Source organism: Puma concolor, chromosome A1 (assembly GCF_028749965.1).
Source record: "Puma concolor isolate L17-30 chromosome A1, mPumCon1.1.hap2, whole genome shotgun sequence".
Lineage (NCBI taxonomy): Eukaryota > Metazoa > Chordata > Mammalia > Carnivora > Felidae > Puma > Puma concolor.
The window spans coordinates 216,651,308-216,671,675 of record NC_141667.1 but is presented as its reverse complement, the minus strand read 5'-3'; the positions used below and the strand labels follow the sequence as shown (position 1 = coordinate 216,671,675).

Below are 20,368 nucleotides of genomic sequence, written 5' to 3'. Positions count from 1 at the left end.
TAGTGATGGTCACACAAGTCTGTGAATACATTAAAATCCACTGAACTGTAATTGAAAAAAATTACAAATATAATTTATACTGAAAATAAAGGTTTTAAATTGGGGTGGGGGGCAAGTGACCTATCTAGCTCCTAACAACAAATTAAGAGAACACCATTTTTATTACCAAATTATGATGAGTACAGTAACACTGCCAATCAACAGTAGCTAGCTCTGTGCATTAGTCCGTATGTACTGGAAAATATGATGGCATCAGAATATTGGTCTTGGGACACTGTAGAAGGAATGGCTCTACAAAGCTGCAATACAGAACTGACACTACAAGGTCTTCTGCCAACAGGCTTATCCTCTGGTATCTCAATTCTCCTGTCAGATAGAGAAACTGGGAGGCTGTGAACACTTATCTAAATCCACAGAGTCATGCTCTCTCTAATGCTAAGACCAATCTAAAGACCAGTGAAATTCCTTTCCTGAGACAATTTCCATAAGGACCATAAGCCTAAAAGCAAATCCTTCTAGCTTGTTCAGAGACTAAATAAAGAAATCAGTAGAAGGCAGTTAATAAGCTTAAAAACTTACTTTAACTTCCCTTCAAATCAAATGGTGCTGAAGGGTGGGGAAGGAGATTTTATAAGTAATGATATTTTTCAGATTAAATATAAATTTTAAAGTCCATTGCTTAATTAAAAATTCTATGTAAATTTTGCATATAAATAAATGCCCAATTCTCTTTACTGGGTGCTTATGTTAAATACTGCTTTTATCTACATAATATTTCATGTAAAATATGGACTCAATTGGTTATGTTACTAAATTCACCCCGAATTTTACCTCATTCAGAAATATGGTAAAAAATAGGGGGGGTGGGGAGTGAAACAAAGCATGTAAGTTAAAGGAGAAAATGCTATTACCTATGATAAACTTTCTGGTAGATCTAGAAGTTATTAAAATCTTCTACAAATAAATATTAAAATTTCATAAATGTGTTTAAATTTCATCCATTTATATTCAATACAATTCAAATAGTTGATTTATTTTAGTATGACATTTCATATTCTAAAGCTTAAAATATATTAGGTTCTACATCATTAATTAGCAAATAATTATTTTTTAAAACAGAAGTCTCAAAAAAGGCTGTTATTAACATGCTCTTTTAAGAAATTGGTGGGTCTTTGGGGCGCCTGGGTGGCGCAGTCGGTTAAGCATCCGACTTCAGCCAGGTCACGATCTCGCGGTCTGTGAGTTCGAGCCCCGCGTCAGGCTCTGGGCTGATGGCTCGGAGCCTGGAGCCTGTTTCCGATTCTGTGTCTCCCTCTCTCTCTGCCCCTCCCCCGTTCATGCTCTGTCTCTCTCTGTCCCAAAAATAAATAAACGTTGAAAGAAATTGGTGGTCTTTATTTATTTTTAATTTTATTAATGTTTATTTATTTTTGAGAAGGAGAGAGAGAGACAAGTGTGTGAGTGGGGGAGTGGCAGAGAGACAGGGAGACACAGAATCTGAAGCAGTCTCCAGGCTCTGAGCTGTCAGCACAGAACCCAATGCGGGGCTCGAGCTCAAGAACCACGAGATCATGACCTGAGCCAAAGTCGGACACTTGACAGACTAGGTCACCCAGGTGCCCTAGTGGCCTTTTTTTAGTAGTATCATTCAAAAAAAAAAAACACTTCCATTTATAGGAAAAATGAACTAAAAGGGAACATGTGAACAGAAAGGAAATGATAAAGATTTCAGAAAAAAAAAAGTAAAAAAAGGAAAGTATATTCAGAACAAAACACTGTAATAAAAACACCACTTATTAAGTAGTAAATTTGGGAATATGCTTCAGACATTAAAAATACCTATTTTTATTTTGGATTAGGAACTGAATGAGCTAAGATAAAGCTTAGATCCCATTCTCTATGTACCTGGCTTAGATCAATGATGATGATTCTTAATAATACAGAAATGACAAAGCCTGACTGAGAGAGACATTAGTGTTTTTCCCCCCATTAAAAAAGGGGGTTACTATTGTGAGAAAAATATTTTCCTTGCTTATCTACATATACAAGCACATGTCTGAATACAGAAGAGGCAACATGGTAAGAGATATTCCTAGACTGAAGTCAGGACAATTGGGTTCAAGCCACTAGGGAACTCATTCTCTGGGTCTACAAGTGAGAGAGACTAGATAATCTCTAAGATCATTTTTACCTTTAAGATCCTGAGTCAGATACACACACACACACACACACACACACACACACACACACCCCGACATCTGTATATGTATATATGTAGATAATTTATATGGTATATATGTATCATAATTTATAAGATTTATATGTCATCAAGAGGAAACACGAATACTGTCGTCTGGCTTGAACGATTTAGGGAATAGTGGTGTCGATTACTGAAATGGGGAAGACAGAAGAGAAAATAAATCAAGAGTTCTGTTTTGAACATCCCAAATGTGAGAAAATGAAATGATTAACATTGACTGGGTGCTAACTTCATACCAGGTGATGTGGGACAAAGGTGGGAAAGGTAGTGACCTCTGGCTGGCAGAGTACTCATAACTCCATCCTCTTGGTTCAGGAATTGGCACACAACCCCCAAAAGATCAATTAACATCTTCCCTGGGGCTTTTATTAAAATAATTAGGGCAAATATTCCCTTTTTTCTTAGAGGTTGCTAGCTGTGAGGTGTTTGAGGAGGCCATTTTGGCTATCATATGGCAAGATCCCGCCTAAGAGTAAAGATAACACATAAGAAAGAATAATGAGGGCACAAATGTGGAAAGATGGGAAGGGACAGTTCTAAAGTTCTAACTAATATTAGTGGCTGTAGCCAGTAATGTCTAAAGCTAGATGCATTCCTGAACTTCCCAGCTACATGACCAATAAATTCTATTTTTGTTTAAGTTAGTTTGAGTTGAGTTTCTATTTTTTTTCTTTAAAGTCTATTTATTTTTAAGAGAGAGAGAGAGAGAGAGAGAGAGAAAGAGAGAGAGGAAGAGGAAGAGGAGAATCCCAAGCAGGCTCCGAGCTGTCAGCGCAGAGTCCAATGCAGGGCTCGAACTCACAAACCGTGAGATCATTACCTGAGACGAAGTCAGACACTTAACCAACTGACACACCCAGGCGCCCCTTGAGCTGAGTTTCTATTCTCTGCAACTAGAAGAGTCTCAACTAATTCACATATCTACAATAGCATATACAAACTCTTTAAGTAAGCTCTATACCCAACATGTGGCTTGAACTCAAGATCCCAAGATCAAGAGTCACATACTCCACCGAATGAGCCAGGTGGGTGCCCCTATAACAGCATATGCTTATAAATAAAAAAATTTGGGGGCGCCTGGGTGGCTCAGTCGGTGAAGCGGCCGACTTCGGCTCAGGTCATGATCTCGCGGTCTGTGAGTTCGAGCCCTGCGTCGGGCTCTGTGCTGACAGCTCAGAGCCTGGAGCCTGTTTCAGATTCTGTGTCTCCCTCTCTCTGACCCTCCCCCATTCATGCTCTGTCTCTGTCTCAAAAATAAATAAACGTTAAAAAAAAAATTAAAAATAAATAAAAAAATTTGTTTGACAGGAGAAATACTCAGGTCATACTTTCCAGACATTTTACCCTTAAAAAAAAGCCTACCTTCTTGTATCCAAATTTTGCTTCAATTACTTCTGTTCACACTTTAAGTCTATCTAGAAACAAATTCTGAGGATTAGGTTAACATTGCCTTATTGCTGCAATGGCTTTGTTTATTGAAAGCCCACTTTGTGCGAATAAGCAACTGCCTGCTGAGCAATGTTTAGTGCTGGGACCTTGAAATATGGGCACCAAATTCCTTCAAAGTCAAAGCCACACAAATGTTTTCCTAGATTTTCCTGTGAATTTGAACTTACTTTAGTAAAAAGCATGCAAATTGTATAATTAAACAATGGTCTGCTGGACTGACATGACTGGGGACTGCTGATTCAGAAGGAATCATCAATAATTAAAGATCAACTTCCCTAGATCATGCCTGGAAACTGGGTGGATACAGAACAAGAAAATTAAAGAGGTTTGGTTATAACCAGAGCTGATTTTCAAGGATACTTTTGGCAGAAAAGTACGATTCAAGGAACACTGGTAAATGGCTGCTATGCTAGAGAGAACACAGTGTCAAGGCTCAAAACGGTCTTGGCAGTTTGGTGTTTCAAAGGGAGCAATTAGGTACAGCTCTGGTTTAAATTTTGAAGGAAATGCTGTGTATTTCTATTTTACAGATATAATAAGATATGAAGAAAGGCTAGACATAACAAATTCAAGGTGAAAGATCAAATACTGCATGGGAGAAATAATAGGCTTCCTCTGGTATTTCACATTAAAGCCCAAATTCAAATCATATAAAAACATCCCTTTAAATGGATATCATGTTTCTGACTTTACATCAATTACCAGAGCTTGGCCTTTTAAAATTGGCTTATTTACCCTTGATGAGTAACTTTAACTCCTTGATTGTTCATGCAAGTCACATGCCAGCCAATGACAGAAAAGGTCTGGCCATAAGGACAGTTTCTCTGATCAATAATTTTGCTCATGGAAGTCAAAGTTTTTAGGAAGAAAAATACAGAGAGTAAGAACTGCAAAAACAAGAACAATATCTCGGGTCCACTCAATGTGTCAAAAGTTACACTCTGAAGGTCAGAAAGCAGATGGGAACTTAAGAATATGGTAGCAGTGTTAATGAAATAGAGGATGTGATAAAGTAATAGAATTCATGGCTGGAAATCTGTTATCAAAGGGGGCACTGGGGGCCATCAGAAAATGAGAGAAAGTCATTAAATGCATATACTAAAGAGGTGATTAACACAAACAAGATCTCTTTTCTCCTCTTTTACACAGGGACTCAAAAACTGGTTTGTGTTAAACATCAAATGTATTTAAGTACCCTGTCCAGGCTAAATGGCAGAGCTGGGACTTGAACTGAGATGCCATTACTCCAAATCCACCACTATTTCCATCATACCAGGAAGCCCCTTTCCTGGATCACTAATCTTCATGCTATACTGGGTTCTTTCATTCTTCTGGAATTGCTCAGATTAAGATCAAATTAGTAAGGGTATACTGATGACCATGAGTACAGACTCACTTACATCCGGTGAACCTTTTAAAGGGGATAGTTATCTATACAGAGGAAAGCTGAACTTGGGCCACTTCGCAGGTCAATGGGATTTGCTAATTCAATTCAAATACGAGAGGGAGGTGGAGAGGAGATAAAACAGGAGACAGAGAGAGAGAGAGAAAGAGTCACAGATATCGGGTTGGAAGGGAGCACAGTGACTATCCAGTGTTCCTCAATTTTAGGAAAGGAAGTAACTCCCCCAGATCCCAGTGGGTAGGTAAATGGCAGAACCCAACCCACGCTGACCCCTTCCTGCCCCCTCCTTTAGGCGGAGATAACTAAAACCCTGGCGTTCCACACTTAGTTGAGACTGGCTCTCCGTCTTCCTTCTCTTGCCAAAAATGACATGAGGCCTGTCGAATCCATCTGAATCCATCAATTCATCTAATATTTACTGGATTTCTACTATGTTTACATTGTAGAACATATGAATATTTAGGGATATGACTAATACACAACCCTCCTTTAAGAACCTTATGCTTGCTGAGGCAAACTGCCTCTAAACAATAAGACAATTATAAAATAATTTAGTCTAGATCAGTGGTTCACAAGCTCTTTGAGGTTCCCAGACCTTCTATGAGAATCTGATATTAACTATGATCTGCTCCCCAGAAAAACCCACATATTTTTGCACATATTCAGAAGACTGCTGGATCTCCTAAAGCCCACCTACTGACTATGAGGTAAGCAGCTCATTCCTTCCTTCTCCTCTCCCTTCCCTTCCCTTTCTTTCTTCTTTCCTTCTTCTTTCTCTCTTTCTCTCACTTTCTTTTTATGTTTGTTTATTTTTGAGAGAGTGAGTGAGTGGAGGAGGGCAGAGAAAGACAGAGAATCCCAAGCAGGCTCTGCAGCTGTCAGCACAGAGACCGACATGGGGCTGGAACTCACGAACCATGAGATCATGACCTGAGCCAAAACAAAGAGTCAGACGCTTAACCAACTGACCCACCCAGGCATCCCTAAGTAGCTCTATTTTAAGAGATTCACTGAGCACCTCTACATAAAAATTATCTGAAACACCAAAACTGAGAGAAATACTAGTTATTGCTTTTCTCTGACACAAAATGAATTTTAAAAATAGTATGTTGGGGCCCCTGGGTGGGTCAGCTGGTTAAGAGTTCCACTTTGGCTCAGATCATGCTCTCACAGTTCATGGGTTCGAGCCCTGCATCGGGCTCTGTGCTGACAGCTTGGAGCCTGGAGCCTGCTTCAGGTTCTGTGTCTCCCTCTCTCTCTCTGCCCACCCCCCCACTTGTACCCTGTGTCTCTCTAAAAAATAAATACACATTAAAAAAAGTAAAAAAGATAAAAAAAACAGTATGTTGTTCCATGTTAAGAAATTGGGAAGCAAAGAAATTGTTTTCTCTAGTATCATCTAAATGTCCTTCTACATACAAATGCTTATTTTCCTATATCTAATGTGTGTGTGTGTGTGTGTGTGTTATTCCATGAGAATATACTGTCTGCATTCAGCTTCTGGAATGGCCTTTTTGTGTGTGTATGTATGTATGTGTATATATATATATATATATATATATATGACACAAGGATAAACTTCATTAAATGTAGAAAAAACACAGCTTAGCTAATGAATTATTCTATTTCAATTTTTAAAAATCTAGTTTGAAATGCTGTGTCTAAGGCTTTGATGGTGAAGGGAGTGAAGTCGTTAAGAGGAGCTGATAATGGCAGCATGAGCACTTGCCTCCTATTAAAAAAAAGTATTTAGATCTTTTGGAATTTAATTTCTTAATAAAAAAGTGAAAGATTGAAATGTAACAATGAAATCTGCAGAAATGGGAAAACTACCATCAATATTGAAATTTCCTAAGTTATTTCCTAAAGCTTTGAATAAGTCAGAGTGTAAAAGGACAGAAAATAAAAGAGATTCCATTTAATTTTTAAAACCCTATAAATAAATACTGTTACAATTCAATTCTCTGCTTTGCTAATGTTAGGTGTAAGAAAGTGAAACAGCAGGAAATGTGACTCAAAGACTGGAGAAAAGGGATTTGGATTCCTTATTTGTTACCAGTGTTTTAATGGATTAGAAATACAAATTGTTAGCAAACAGGCACAAGTCTGGAGCAGGGATAGAAAAATGATTATTTATAGTACAAACTTTCTAAAACGTCAATTTAATAAATTTTTCCTTAAAAATGGAGAACAGACCAACCCAACCACAACCTCAACCAACACTGGGGGAGTACACAGCTCAAGTGTAAAAGGACCTAATGTTAGTGCTAGATAAATTTTGATTAAAAAAAAAAACAAACAAAAAAAACCCCGCAAGACAGAGATGAACACCCTCATCATGACAAATCAGTATGGCTCTTAAAGGAATGCAGTTCTTCTAGAAGGCACATTTTCAAATATATGAAAGAAGCTGAGTGCTTTTGGAGAGAGGTAGGGGAACAAATGAAAGACTAGGCTTGATGTCAAGGATCAGTCAAAAGAAGGGTATATCTACTTTATCTTCATATGGAACTATTAACATTAATGTATTTGAAATCTAAAATAATGAAGCTGATGTCACCAAAAAATAACCTGTATTAAGACATCTTTCCTGAGTGTTGAAATAAACCCTGACATTAGCATAGGTGCAAGTGAACTTCTTCATATATGATACCCTTCTCTTCAGAAACGTCATCTAAATGAAGCAGGACATATTTAAAGGATCAATGTGAGCATATACATACCACAGGTTGTTTTGTGATGTCCACCAAGTCCTTAAGATTGTAATACTGATGTTTCTCAAATGCTGAAAATAGCATGTCTAAAACATGTTGTTTATCAGCTCGAGCTCGTTTTCCATCTTCTTTCTTTTTCCTTTCATATTCAATCTAGGTGCAAAAAGCAAAAGTAATAAAGGCATCAATCCAATATTCTCACTCTGAAATATAGGCATTCTCCTTTTATCACCCAAAAATATGATTAATTTCAAGCTGTAAGGTTACAGTTTAAAGAGCAGTTCAGACTGCTCCTGGGGCTCCTCAGACCTTGAAGGCTCTAAGAGGTATCAACATGCCATCTGTAAACCACTTTCATTATTTCCAAAAGCTTTATACAATGCCTCCATTTGCCCCCAAATAGCCTTTCTGTGCCAAATTAGAAATCAGTGTGGCTACTGATTTGCTCATGGTGATCAGAAAGTCCAACTTGGAGTTCCTTTGTTTTTATTACCCAAAATACAGTAAAATAGTTTATCTAATAGAAACAGTTTGGTAGGTAACATCTTTCAAAATTGAGGTTTTTTGGGACAGACAGAGGATTAAAAAGCAGGCATATTATGAAAAGCAGTGGTAAAGAGAAAAGAATGTAGGCAGTGACAGGAGGCCTTTTCTCCTCCCGACACTGCGTGACCTCCTTGAACACAAAAAATGAAGTAAGCTTACTAACAGCAATTGGTAATAATACATACTCAGTACTCAAAGCACAAGCAAACTATTTTCCCCAAATCCCCATTTTATCTTAATTCATGTGAACTCTAAATTCAGCTGTATAATACACCTTCATCTGTAACATAAAAATAAAATACTTCTCATTCAAATAAAAATGACACTCTAGGATCAAATGGTGTGTTTGTCCTGTAGTTCTATGTACCTTTATTCATGCTAGATTGAAAGCAGTGGCACTAAGAGAAGGTACAAACTTTCTCCTCGTGTTATCCTCTAGAGATTTCATCAGTTGTAAAAAAAAAAAAAAAAAAATTACTTAAAAAATTTTTTTAAATGTATTATTTATTTTTGAGAGAGTGCAAGTGGGGGAGGGGCAGAGAGAGAGAGAGGAAGACAGAGGATCCAAAGCAGGCTCTGTGCTGACAGCAGTGAGCCCGACGTGGGGCTGGAACTTACAAACCGTGAGATCATGACCTGAGATGAAGTAGGAGGCTTAACTAACTGAGCCACCAAAATTACTTTTTATTAGGCAAACTACTGAATGGGAGAAGATACTTGAAACTGATATATTAGATAGGGAGTTAATATCCAAAACATATAATGAACTTTTAAAACACCAAAAAAAATTTTAAATAATCACCCAAACCCCCAATCTGATCAAAAAATGGGAAGCAGATCTGAACAGACATTATTCCAAAGACATACACATGGCCAACAAATACATGAAAAGATGCTCAACCACTAATCATTAGCGAAATACAAACTAAAACCACAATGAGATATCACCTTACACCTGTCAGAATGGCTAAAATCAGAAAGACAAGAAACAACAAGCGTTGGCAAGAATGCGGAGAAAAGGGAACTCTAATGCACTGCTGATGGGAATGTAAATTGGTACACCGTGAAAAACAGTATGGAGGTTCCTCAAAAAAATTAAAAATAGAAGTACTGCATGATCCAATAATTCCAGTATTGTTTACCCAAAGAAAAAGAAAACACTAAATCAAAAAGATATATGCATCCCTATGTTTGCCGCAACATTATTTACAATTAGCCAAGATATGGAAGCAACCTAAGAGTCCATCAACAGACAAATGGTAAGAAGAAAAATATATATACACAATGGAATATTATGCAGTCACCAAGTCACATCATTATGCATGATGAGATCGTGCCATTTGTGATAACATGGATGGATCTAGAGGGTATTATCCTAAGTGAAATAAGTCAGACTGAGAAAGACAAATACCATGTAATTTTACTTATGTGGAATCTAAAAAACCAAATGAGTAAACAAAAAGAATCAGACCTAGAAATGCCAGAAGGAAGAGGGGAAGGAGATGTGCAAAATGAATGAAGGAGAGTGGGAGATAAGAGGCTTCCAGTTATGGAATGAGTAAGTCACGGGAATAAAAGGTATAACATGGGGGGCTGCCTGGGTGACTCAACAGGTTAAGGGTCCGACTCTTGGTTTCAGTTCAGGTCACTATCTCACAGTTTGTGGGTTTGAGCCCTGAGTCGGGCTCTGTGCTGATACTGAGGGGACTGCTTGAGATTCTGTCTCTCTCTCTGCCCCTTCCCCACCTGTTCTCTCAAAATGAGTAAGTGAACATTTATATATATATAAAAAGGTGGGACACAGGAAACACAGTCAATGATACTGTAATAGTGCTGTATGGTGACATGGTAGCTATGCTTGTGGTGAGCACAGCACAATGTCCAGAGAAGTGGAATCACTATCAAACTATACACCTGAAACTAATCGCATTGTGTGTCAGCTGTACTCAAAAGAATTTTTAAAAACGTATTCTTCATTGAAAACATGCAACTTATATTCACTCGTTTCAGCTGGTTAAGCTTTTAATTTTTAATTATTTTTTATTTTTAAAATAAGCTTATTTATTTTGAGAGAGAGGGAGAGAGAGAGAGAGAGAGAGAGAGAGAGAGAGAATCTCAAGCATGCTCCATGCTGTCAGCACAGAGCCCGGCAGAGGGCTTAATCTCACAAATTGTGAGATCAGACCTGAGCCAAAATCAAGAAAGAGTTGGACGCTTAACCCACTGAGCCACCCAGACGACCAAGCTTTTAATTTTTTAAAGAAACATTTCATTTTAATAAGGCATTGTGATAAAGCATAAAGCATATTAGAGGAAATATATATATATATATACACATATATAGCGAAAGCTGGCAGAGAACATTCTCCTGTGCATCAACTGGAATTAATGTAGGAGAAAGGAAGGAAGGAAGGAAGGAAGGAAGGAAGGAAGGAAGGAAGGAAGGAAGGAAGGAAGGAAGGAAGGAAGAAACCTATTTCAAAACCTACAGCTAAATTACTGCATAAATGCCACCCTCATATAGTTAGGCTTACTCTCTATATTTTACAATAGAGATTTGTTATAAGAGAGATAAAACTTAGTTTCTATTGATGTTAAATAGAGAAGAGCAGTGTGACTAGAAGAGTCAGAAGCAAGACTGGAGAAGATATAGACCACAGCCACATATGACCAAGGAGAAGATCCAAGTCTTCCCAATATGGGGAAGATGTAAAAAACGGATGAAAACATGCATTTAAGTGCAAAGGCAGAAATACAGTGTCTGTCCCAATTCAGTGGGAGATGAACAGACAGCAAAGCCCCAAAGGGATGGACCTGAGGTCCATTAAAAAATTTTCTGTCTCTAGGATCAAAAGGAGGACAAAAGTGGGGTGCCTGGTTGGCTCAGTTGGTCGAACACGCAGCCTTTGAACTCGGGGTCATGAGTTCAAGTCCCACCTTGGGTGTAGAGCTTACTTAACAAAAGAAAAAGAAGGATAGAAGCAAGAGAATAGGCACATCATGGAGAAAGTAAGCTTGACACACCAGGACAAAACACACAAATCCAAGCAGGAGTGTCTTTGGGTCAAATAGAGAAATATCATGGAATGCCTTAAGGGATTACTATTTTAAGTCCTGCTTTGTTGAGCAATGTCTAAAATATATTATGTTCCCTGTTTACAATTGTACTTAGTTTGCATCCTGAAACCCCCTTCCACTCTTGCACCTCATTTGAATGGTTTTATGTTTTGTATTAAGATGAACAATCCAGGGGCATCTGGGTGGCTCAGTCAGTTAAATGTCCGACTCTTAATTTCAGCTCAGGTCATGATCTCACAGTTTTGTGAGTTTGAGCCCCGGGTCCCGCTCTGCGTTGGCAGTGCGGAGCCTGCTTAGGATACTCTCGCTCTCTCTGCCCCTCCCCCACTTGTGCTGTCTCTGTCTCTCTCAAAATAAACACTTAAAAAAAAAAAAAGAAAGAAAAGTCTGGGCTAGGAGATGAAGTTGTTATAATCCTTTACTCTAGTCAAGCGTGGGATAAAAAAAACTTAACTTGGATCTAGAAAAATAAAGGGAGACATAATCAGATTAAGAAAGGGTGAGGAAAGCCTACTGCCTTCTCATAGGCTTGAGTGGGATGTGGGATTTCATTTAGCTGGAGGCCACAGGTCCTCAAGAAAAATACTACCAAGGAAGTGAGGACTGAGTGAAGGTCCAGTGTTGGCTTCGGTACTCTCTGCGTGCAGCCACAGTTACATGATATTCTGTGTGCCCTCCTGTCCCAGCTTTAATTGATGCCGAGAAGGTGGAAGAGTTAAATTCAGGAGACAGTAAAAATAAGCGATAGTACATTTAGCTTCCACCCTTATGAGACTCTTCCTTGTGTGAAATGCCTGGAGAAGCGAGGAAGATTAACAGGAAAAATGTTTTCAAATACAGACAATCCCCAACTTAACGATGGTTTGACTTATTTTTCAACTTAATGATGGTGTGAAAGCAATATGCATGCAGTAGACACTGTAAGTGGAGTTTTGAATTTGGATCCTTTCCCGGGCTAGCAACATGCTGTGCAATCCTCTCTCACGGTGCTGCGCGGCGGCAGCCAGCTGGAGCTCCAGGTCAGCCACGCCATCACCAGAGTGAAGAACCCCTACCCTCACAGCCACAGTACGGTACTCAATACATTACGCGAGATGGTCGACAGTTCATTATGATTTGGCGGTAGAGGATTCTGCCCAAACGCAGGGAGGCTAATGCGAGTGTTCTCACCACATTTAAGGTAGGCTAGCCTACACTATGGTGTTGGTAGGTTACACGTATTAAACGTATTCTCAGTTTTGACTGAAACCCCATCAAAAATTGAGGAAGAGCTATAAAAGAAACCTGCTGATAAAGCAAAATGGTCCACTTCAGAGAGGGCACATACTCTAACTGGTAGCAGAGAGAAAAACCTCGTACATGTTTGTCATCAAAGTTGTTCCAACCCCAGAGCCACATGACAGATCCAAGAGAGCCTGAATCAAAGGTAAGAATTTAGAGTAAGTTGGAAAAGAACTTTAAAATCAATACTAGAATCAGAGTAAGGGTCAAATTAAGTTGTGGTTCAATGTTAATGAGTAGTGAGAAAAGTACCAAATTCTACACAGATCGTTTTGAAAATCTTGATTTACATGCTTCAACCTCAAAATTACTGTATTCAGCGCTGGTGCTTTCCTACTTTAGATCTGGGGGAAAAGAGACTAGAAATGTGCTGTGTTAATGGTGTCTATTGATGGCTCAGTATCTATGGGCAGTGCAACCGAACTTTAGTGAAATAAAAACACTTAAAATTGCAATCTGAGAACCCAGGCATATAAAATAATAACAGCAACAAATTGGCAATATTAATCCTTATCAGAGAAACTAAAATAACAGAAATTTAATTTATTTAAACACAAAAAGCAAAACAGAACATGCCTTTAATGTCCTCAGGGTCTGTACTGTGGGATAACTTATAGAAAAAGACTGTTTTGAAACAAAATTTTTGTACTATAGCATTAGTTAAATCTCTGCTTGGTAATTTCCAAGACAGGCTTATAATCTAAATTTTACTCTGTGGTAGCACGTAGTTCCAGGGGATGTATGTAAAATTATAAAAAGGGACTGAAATGATTTCCATGGTCATTAAGTTATTAATGACTAACCTTATACCCAGGACAAAACTAAGGTCCTGAGGTAACTTTTCTTTTTAAAACTGAACAGCACAGAAATGGCAATCTTAATATTGTAGTACTCACAATGTTGTATGTTGTACAGATAAAATTAATTCTACAAATAAACAACAAATGATATGAACTAGTCTATTAAGGAGAAGACTACAATGTTAACATAATGTTATTTCTTCTCTTTTTAGCTCTTTTCTCTTTGGGCATTTTGTTTTATACTGGCACACTGGCACTGTAAGAAAATGGTGACACTCAAAACAGTCGCATATCTAACTTGTTAGCAGCCACCACAATATACTGGTGGGATAGTTACTGGACCAGAAATGGCTATTATGTGCGTTTTAATTACCGATATTATATCTGCTCCAGTGGCCATAGATCAATGCACAACCAGCTGTATGGAAATAAATGTCAATTCATAAAGGACTTTAAACTTAGTCTCCAACTGAACATTTTATAATCCAAACAAATCTATTATACACAATTTTTCTTTCACAACAGAAAACAAATTATTCAAGACTAAAATGCAACCACGTGTAGAAAATCCATTGTGGTATGGTATAGAGATACTCAACCATCATTACTGAAACCTTAATCACTGACAACAATTATAAAAGCCACCCACTGCCAATTAAAATACTATAATACAGATGTCTGTAAATTTCTAGATTGTTGTTTGCAGAAATACTTTGACTGATTTGTCAAGGCAGTCTTTGTGGAAGCTTTTAACTTTTGAAGTGAGCATGACAGCCTTGAATATCATGGTTTGCATTTAAATTCTTACAAAGATCCTCCTCACCCCTAATGCTTCTATTTTTGCAGAGTGTGTTTTTATCTCTTGGGAGGAAATTAATTCTTTAGAGTCCGTGAGTTCTTGGTATGCAAATTCAAATGGACAAAGCATGTAGCATACTTATACTAATACTAGGCAAATACTGCTGATAAGCCTTTATGATACGGTCCTACAATTATCTATTATTCATTTAGCGAAATTCCAAATTTATACATAAAACTAAAAAACCAAAACCACTACAACAAAAACAAACCCAACAACCGTAACACAGTTAGTTGCCACACTGAAGGAAACAGAATGTGCATAAAAATAAATTTTCTTCCTAGTTCCTGGGGATTGACCTCAAAATCTTATGTAATCATTCAACTCCCTCCAACAATGATTCTCTAGTTAAGTTTTTCTAATTTTCTATCACTTTCTGACCAAGAGTTGTCGCCGAGAAAAAGAAGGGAAAGAAAAATATTTTTTGAAGCTGGGGGCCAGAGAGGATGATAAAGACAAGAAAATATTAATTCTTTTTAAAAACCTTAGGTTTGCTGGAAAGAGACTTCCTGGTCTCCTCTCAGGTATTATTTTTGGCCCTACCCCCAACAGGATAGATGGCAGACAAAACTATGAAGTTCCTGTCTCTTTGAGTTGGTGGCTGCATGCTACAATTACCAAGGAAACCTGAAAAATTTTAAGATAGTTGGCCTCCACCGTAGATCAATTAAAATCAATCTCTGGAGGTATTTTTCTTTTTAAAAAGCTTCCCAGGGGATTCTAGTGTACAGCTAGCACTGAGAACTATTATCTAGACAACAGAAGACAGAATTCCTTATGAGAAAGGGCCGAAAAGTGTAGACTACATGTGAGAAGGCTGTGAAATTTACACATGCTAGATGATGTCCACAAAGCCAACGAAACCACATACAGAAGCATCCTTACTTGCAGAGATGGAGGGAGCTGGAAGGAATCTAACATATCAACTCATTCTATGTATGTCAATCTGTAAATTGTAAAATGTACTATTATATTAGTATGCATGGATATTTTAAAGCATACACAAATAAAAAAACTTAAGGACATGAAATAAAAACAAGCATTATTTTAAGAGTAAGCTTTAATTTGTCAAAATTGTAAAATACATTTTGGTTTTGTTCTGAAAATATACTATTCAGTCTTCACATTCTGGATGCTTGTTTTTAGGTGAATTCCAAATTATACTTGTTTTTTCTTTTAAATAGTAGCTTTGTACCAGCAATAGCTAATACAACTTAAGGTCCAATACACACACAAAGGTAAGGATCACTATGTCAGCTATCTTCAACAAGCCTTCAGCCCCAGGCCTCAGGGGTGGTGGCAGCAGGGGACCTATGGGTTACACTTCCAAGAGTCCCCTGCCAGCTGGTTTCCAGCTGGGGCCCTGCCAATGGGAGAATGAAAGGAGGAGGAGGGGAGATTTTTGCTTTTTTGTGTGCGTTTTGTACACCTCCAGCAGCAGCAGCTTCCTCGTCTCTGGTAACCGACGCCCCTCCCCCTTTTCCAACTCCAGCCCTTCCACGTTGTCTTGGTAAACCATCTGTAACCAATTCCCCACGTTAAATCCCTTCCTGCTGGAATATCTGGAGTTGTTTTTGTTTCCGTGATAGACACGAACTGAATCATCACTGAAGACAGGGATGACAAGTCACATTTAAAATGATACTGCTAATTTCCTTTTTGGAATTCCAGGGCCAAGTTCTTGTCACGTCAGATTACATCATCATTGTTTCTACCTCACACAGTGACTGATAAAGAGGTCATTTTAGATAGAAGCATCAGTTTTTCCACTTTCTTGTTCACATATATGTGCTTTATTAGTATATTATCTTTACAGGTAACTTTAAAAGCATTTGTTCATTTTTTAAGACTGAGTTTAACTAATAATAGGTACTATAATCTAAACCTCTGAATTTAGCACCAACCCTAGAAAGCTGAAAGCAAATGAAAATGTGAGGTGCTTGGAAGTACCACTGTCAAACCATCAGTGTTATAAAATTCCTACTCTTCTGCTGAAAAATGACTAGCACAGGGACTGTGTGAGGGTGCTAGGGTCAATCCACAGTATTTCTAAAGCTCAATTTCTTTCCTTTATTACATGAAAAACAAGATAAATACAAGCTCCAATATTTCTCCCCTCACTCAATGGGCCCTCCCGTAAATCCTACTTTGACAAGCCATTATTTCCCAAAGTTTGCTTTTACAAACACTTCAGAGGATGGGGGAAGGTAAATTTAATGTTCAAATGCATACAAAATATAGACTTAAACCAATTCCAAGGTCCCTAATTTTAATATATTACAGTGTCCATTTTGAAGAAGATAACATAATCAGAATCTACAAGTTCTTTTAACACAGAATCATTTTACACAACTCTTTTTTTTTTCCACAGAAGACTCTCACAAAATTGGTGTTTCAAAACTTTGAAAAATGTTGACCCACATGAACTGGTTTCAAGTTTCAGAAATGTAATGAAGATGTAAGGTACAAGAAAACCACTTATAGTGAAACCTAATAAGTCATACCTTACAGGTAAGGCAAGAGTTCTCAGGGCCAAGTCTTTCAAGGAAGGAACATTCTAAATTATAATTCTAATCATATATTCTTTTTGGCTCAATAAATGCTTCCTGAATGGCAAGTATGGTAGATATTATATCCCAGATAGTTTGTGAACTAAAGAAATAAATTTGAATTTAATGCTTAGAATAGCTCCATGTACAAAGTGGGAGCTCAAATATTTGGAAATGATGGGAATCTACGCCCAAAACTGAGAGCACACTGTATATACTGTATGTTAGCCAACTTGAAAATAAATTATATTTAAAAAAAAATTGGAAATGATTACATATGTGTTCTACATACAGTTGACCAGGTTCAGACTACATGGATGTTTTCAATAAATACAATACTGTAAATGTATTTCTCTTCCTTATAAAAGAGAAACTATTTTCATAATAACATTTTCCTTTGTCTGGCTTACTTTATTGTAAGAATATAGTGTATAATACATATAACATTCAAAATATGTGTTAATTGACTGTTTATATGATCAGGAAGGCTTCCAATAAACAGTAGGTTGAGTTTTTGGGGAGTCAAAAGTTATACATGGATTTGAGTGTGGAGGGTGAGGTGGGGGGAGAAGTCAGTGCCCCTAATCCCCACATTGTTCAAAAGTCAACTGTATTTGTAAATTTATCTATATGCCATAGGTGGGTGGAAAAGGTTCCAGGGGTAAATGCAAGGTGGGTTTTTTCTGATCAAATGCAGTAATATAGTTTTAAAAATATCTATGTCATTTTCCAACCTCTTTTTCAGTTTTGTAGAAAATTTTTTCCTTACGTTTATCTTTAAAATTTTATTCAGGGGCGCCTGGGTGGCGCAGTCGGTTAAGCGTCCGACTTCAGCCAGGTCACGATCTCGCGGTCCGTGAGTTCGAGCCCCGCGTCAGGCTCTGGGCTGATGGCTCAGAGCCTGGAGCCTGTTTCCGATTCTGTGTCTCCCTCTCTCTCTGCCCCTCCCCCGTTCATGCTCTGTCTCTCTCTGTCCCAAAAATAAATAAACGTTGAAAAAAAAAAAATTAAAAAAAAAAAAATTTTATTCAAAGATCCTCAACTGTTACAATGAAATACCAGACTTCATGTTTATGTAGTTCACTATGCTGGAAATGTTTGAAAACATTTCAACATTATACTGAATTTAAAATTTTTATTGAATGTCTTGATTATATACCCTCTAAGTCATTCTTATTGAATTATGTTAATATTTCTCAATCTTCTAAAAAGTCAAAGTCTCCTTCTAATAAAAATAACAAAAGCTTTACACTCTTTCAAGTTTATTTATTTATTTTGAGAGACAGAGCACAAGTAGGGGAGACGGGCAGCGAGAGAGGGACAGAGAATCCCAAGCAGCCTCTGAGCTGTTAGCACAGAGCCCCATTACGGGCTCAATCTCACAAATGGTGAGATCATGACCTGAGCCAAAAAGCAAGAGTCAGACGCTTTACTGACTGACAGGTGCCCGACAAAAGCTTTATACTCCTATAGTTGATCTTATACTATAATACTGAGGATGTTTTTAAAATCTACATAGGTGCCTCCATTCAATCTGATATACTCCCATGGGGGAAAAGAATTACTAAATATTCAAATAATGCAATGTGATAGATTATAGTCAATCTTTATTTTTATATGAACAAAATCTTTCCAAAGATTACTATATGGCTCATTACTATAACTACATTAGTACAATGACTCACCAATGCTATGACAACCTTAATGAAGGTTGACACCATGAACTGCCACTTAATGTTAAAAAGTCTTAAGGTAGATGTTTTTTATCATTATGTCCCAATAAGAAGTTCAGAATACAATGTATTCATACTTGTACTAAAAAGAAAATAATATAAAAACACCCTAAAAACATGAAATTAGGAATATGTCTTCTATACCTACCAGGTGGATATAGTGCCAATGCTGCTAAGAATATGAACTTTGATACTAGCAAAATGCCAGCTCTGATTGATTTTTCTTTTGGTAGGAGATCATCATGGCTAGGTACTAACACTCCTTCCTAGCTTTCTTACTTTCCTTTATTCCAATGGAAAGCTTTACTGCCCACTCTAACAATTCAATCAATTCACACTCATTATGATGATTCCAACAATCAAAAAGACTTTATACAGAAGAAAATTAGAATAAAATCATTCTAGCTCCTACGCAGTGTCCAAAAATAACAACTGTTAAAGTATTTAATCTTAAGTTTGGACACTGGTTTCCAATCTTTGCCTGTCTTAAACAATAGAGAGAAACACTACTGTATATCTAGCTTTGGGTTTCTATGATACATCCTTAGATACAAGACTGCTGGGTGAAAGGATATATCCTTTATACACAATATATCCTTTTACACAAATTATCAAACTTCTCTCCAGAAAGGTTAGATCTCCTTATAGCTTATGGAAAGTATGGTCTTTTGTTGTCCTTACTGTGATAAAGAAGAAGCCAGAAAAGTAGACTTTTATTTACGTGTCTCAATCAAGAGACAACATAAAATATCCCTCTTGGATTATCAGACACTGATTCAGCCTGTTCTCTTCTTTTAATTTACGTTTCCCCTAAAGCATAACCAGAGGCTGTGAAATGAAAGCCTGGCTGGATGCAAATGAACTTTGACTTGCTTTACTTAATCCACATAGTGTAGCAATTTATAAAGTCTGAATGTCTTTAAGAAGAGGCATGTGCACTCCAGTTCATCACAGTCCCTACCATTTCACCTTCAATTTCAGCATTCTGCTCACTGAAGATGCCTAGTTGGCTCTGTAGGCATTTGCTACCTCTCATGCAAAATAACTCAAATATCATAAAGTAGTGGTTTGACAGATACTAATCTGTGACACCTAAATCTGTATACTTAAGGCCAGTCTTAAAAAGGGATTCTTTCTTCCTAAATACTGTATATCTAGACAAATGTTAAGCAACAAAGTAGGACACAAGATATCAACTGTTAAGTATTACTGCCCTTAACTTAGGCTTCACTGTATTTTCAGAAAATCATTATATTTTCCCTTACATCTCCAGTATTTCAAGACCCAAGATCCTTAGCCCTTTTAGTATTGTTAATGACCTGCAACAACATTTAACAGCATGGCTCCCAAACCAGACTACCTGGGTTCAACACCTGAACTGGTTAATTAGTGACTTGTGTGACCTCAAGTAAGCTAACCTCTCAGCTTGTATTAGTTACTTCAACTAAAATGAGGACAATAGCAGTAATTACTTTCTAGGGCAGGTATGAAGACCAAATGCGTTACTACGAAGCACTCAGAACAGCGCCTGGTACACAATATGCATATTACATGTGTGTATATAGCATAGCACAACATAGCATAGCATAACATAACATGATATATATAGTATACACAAGATATACTTCAATATAAATGGTTTAAAAACATATACAGGCAGTCCTCACTTTCCATGTAGTGTGAGACCATAAAAA

The 20,368-nt window shown here is 37.4% G+C and overlaps 1 protein-coding gene across 1 annotated transcript in view; it reads right to left on the bottom strand.

Annotated features, from left to right (window-relative positions):
• The window catches only part of GTF2F2 (general transcription factor IIF subunit 2), a 158,301-nt gene that overhangs the window by 7,716 nt on the left and 130,217 nt on the right, over nucleotides 1-20,368 (bottom strand). Inside the window, exon 7 of the mRNA XM_025924322.2 lies at nucleotides 7,838-7,981. Within this exon, the coding sequence (XP_025780107.1) occupies nucleotides 7,838-7,981 (144 nt within the window). The remainder of the gene's footprint in view (nucleotides 1-7,837; nucleotides 7,982-20,368) is intronic.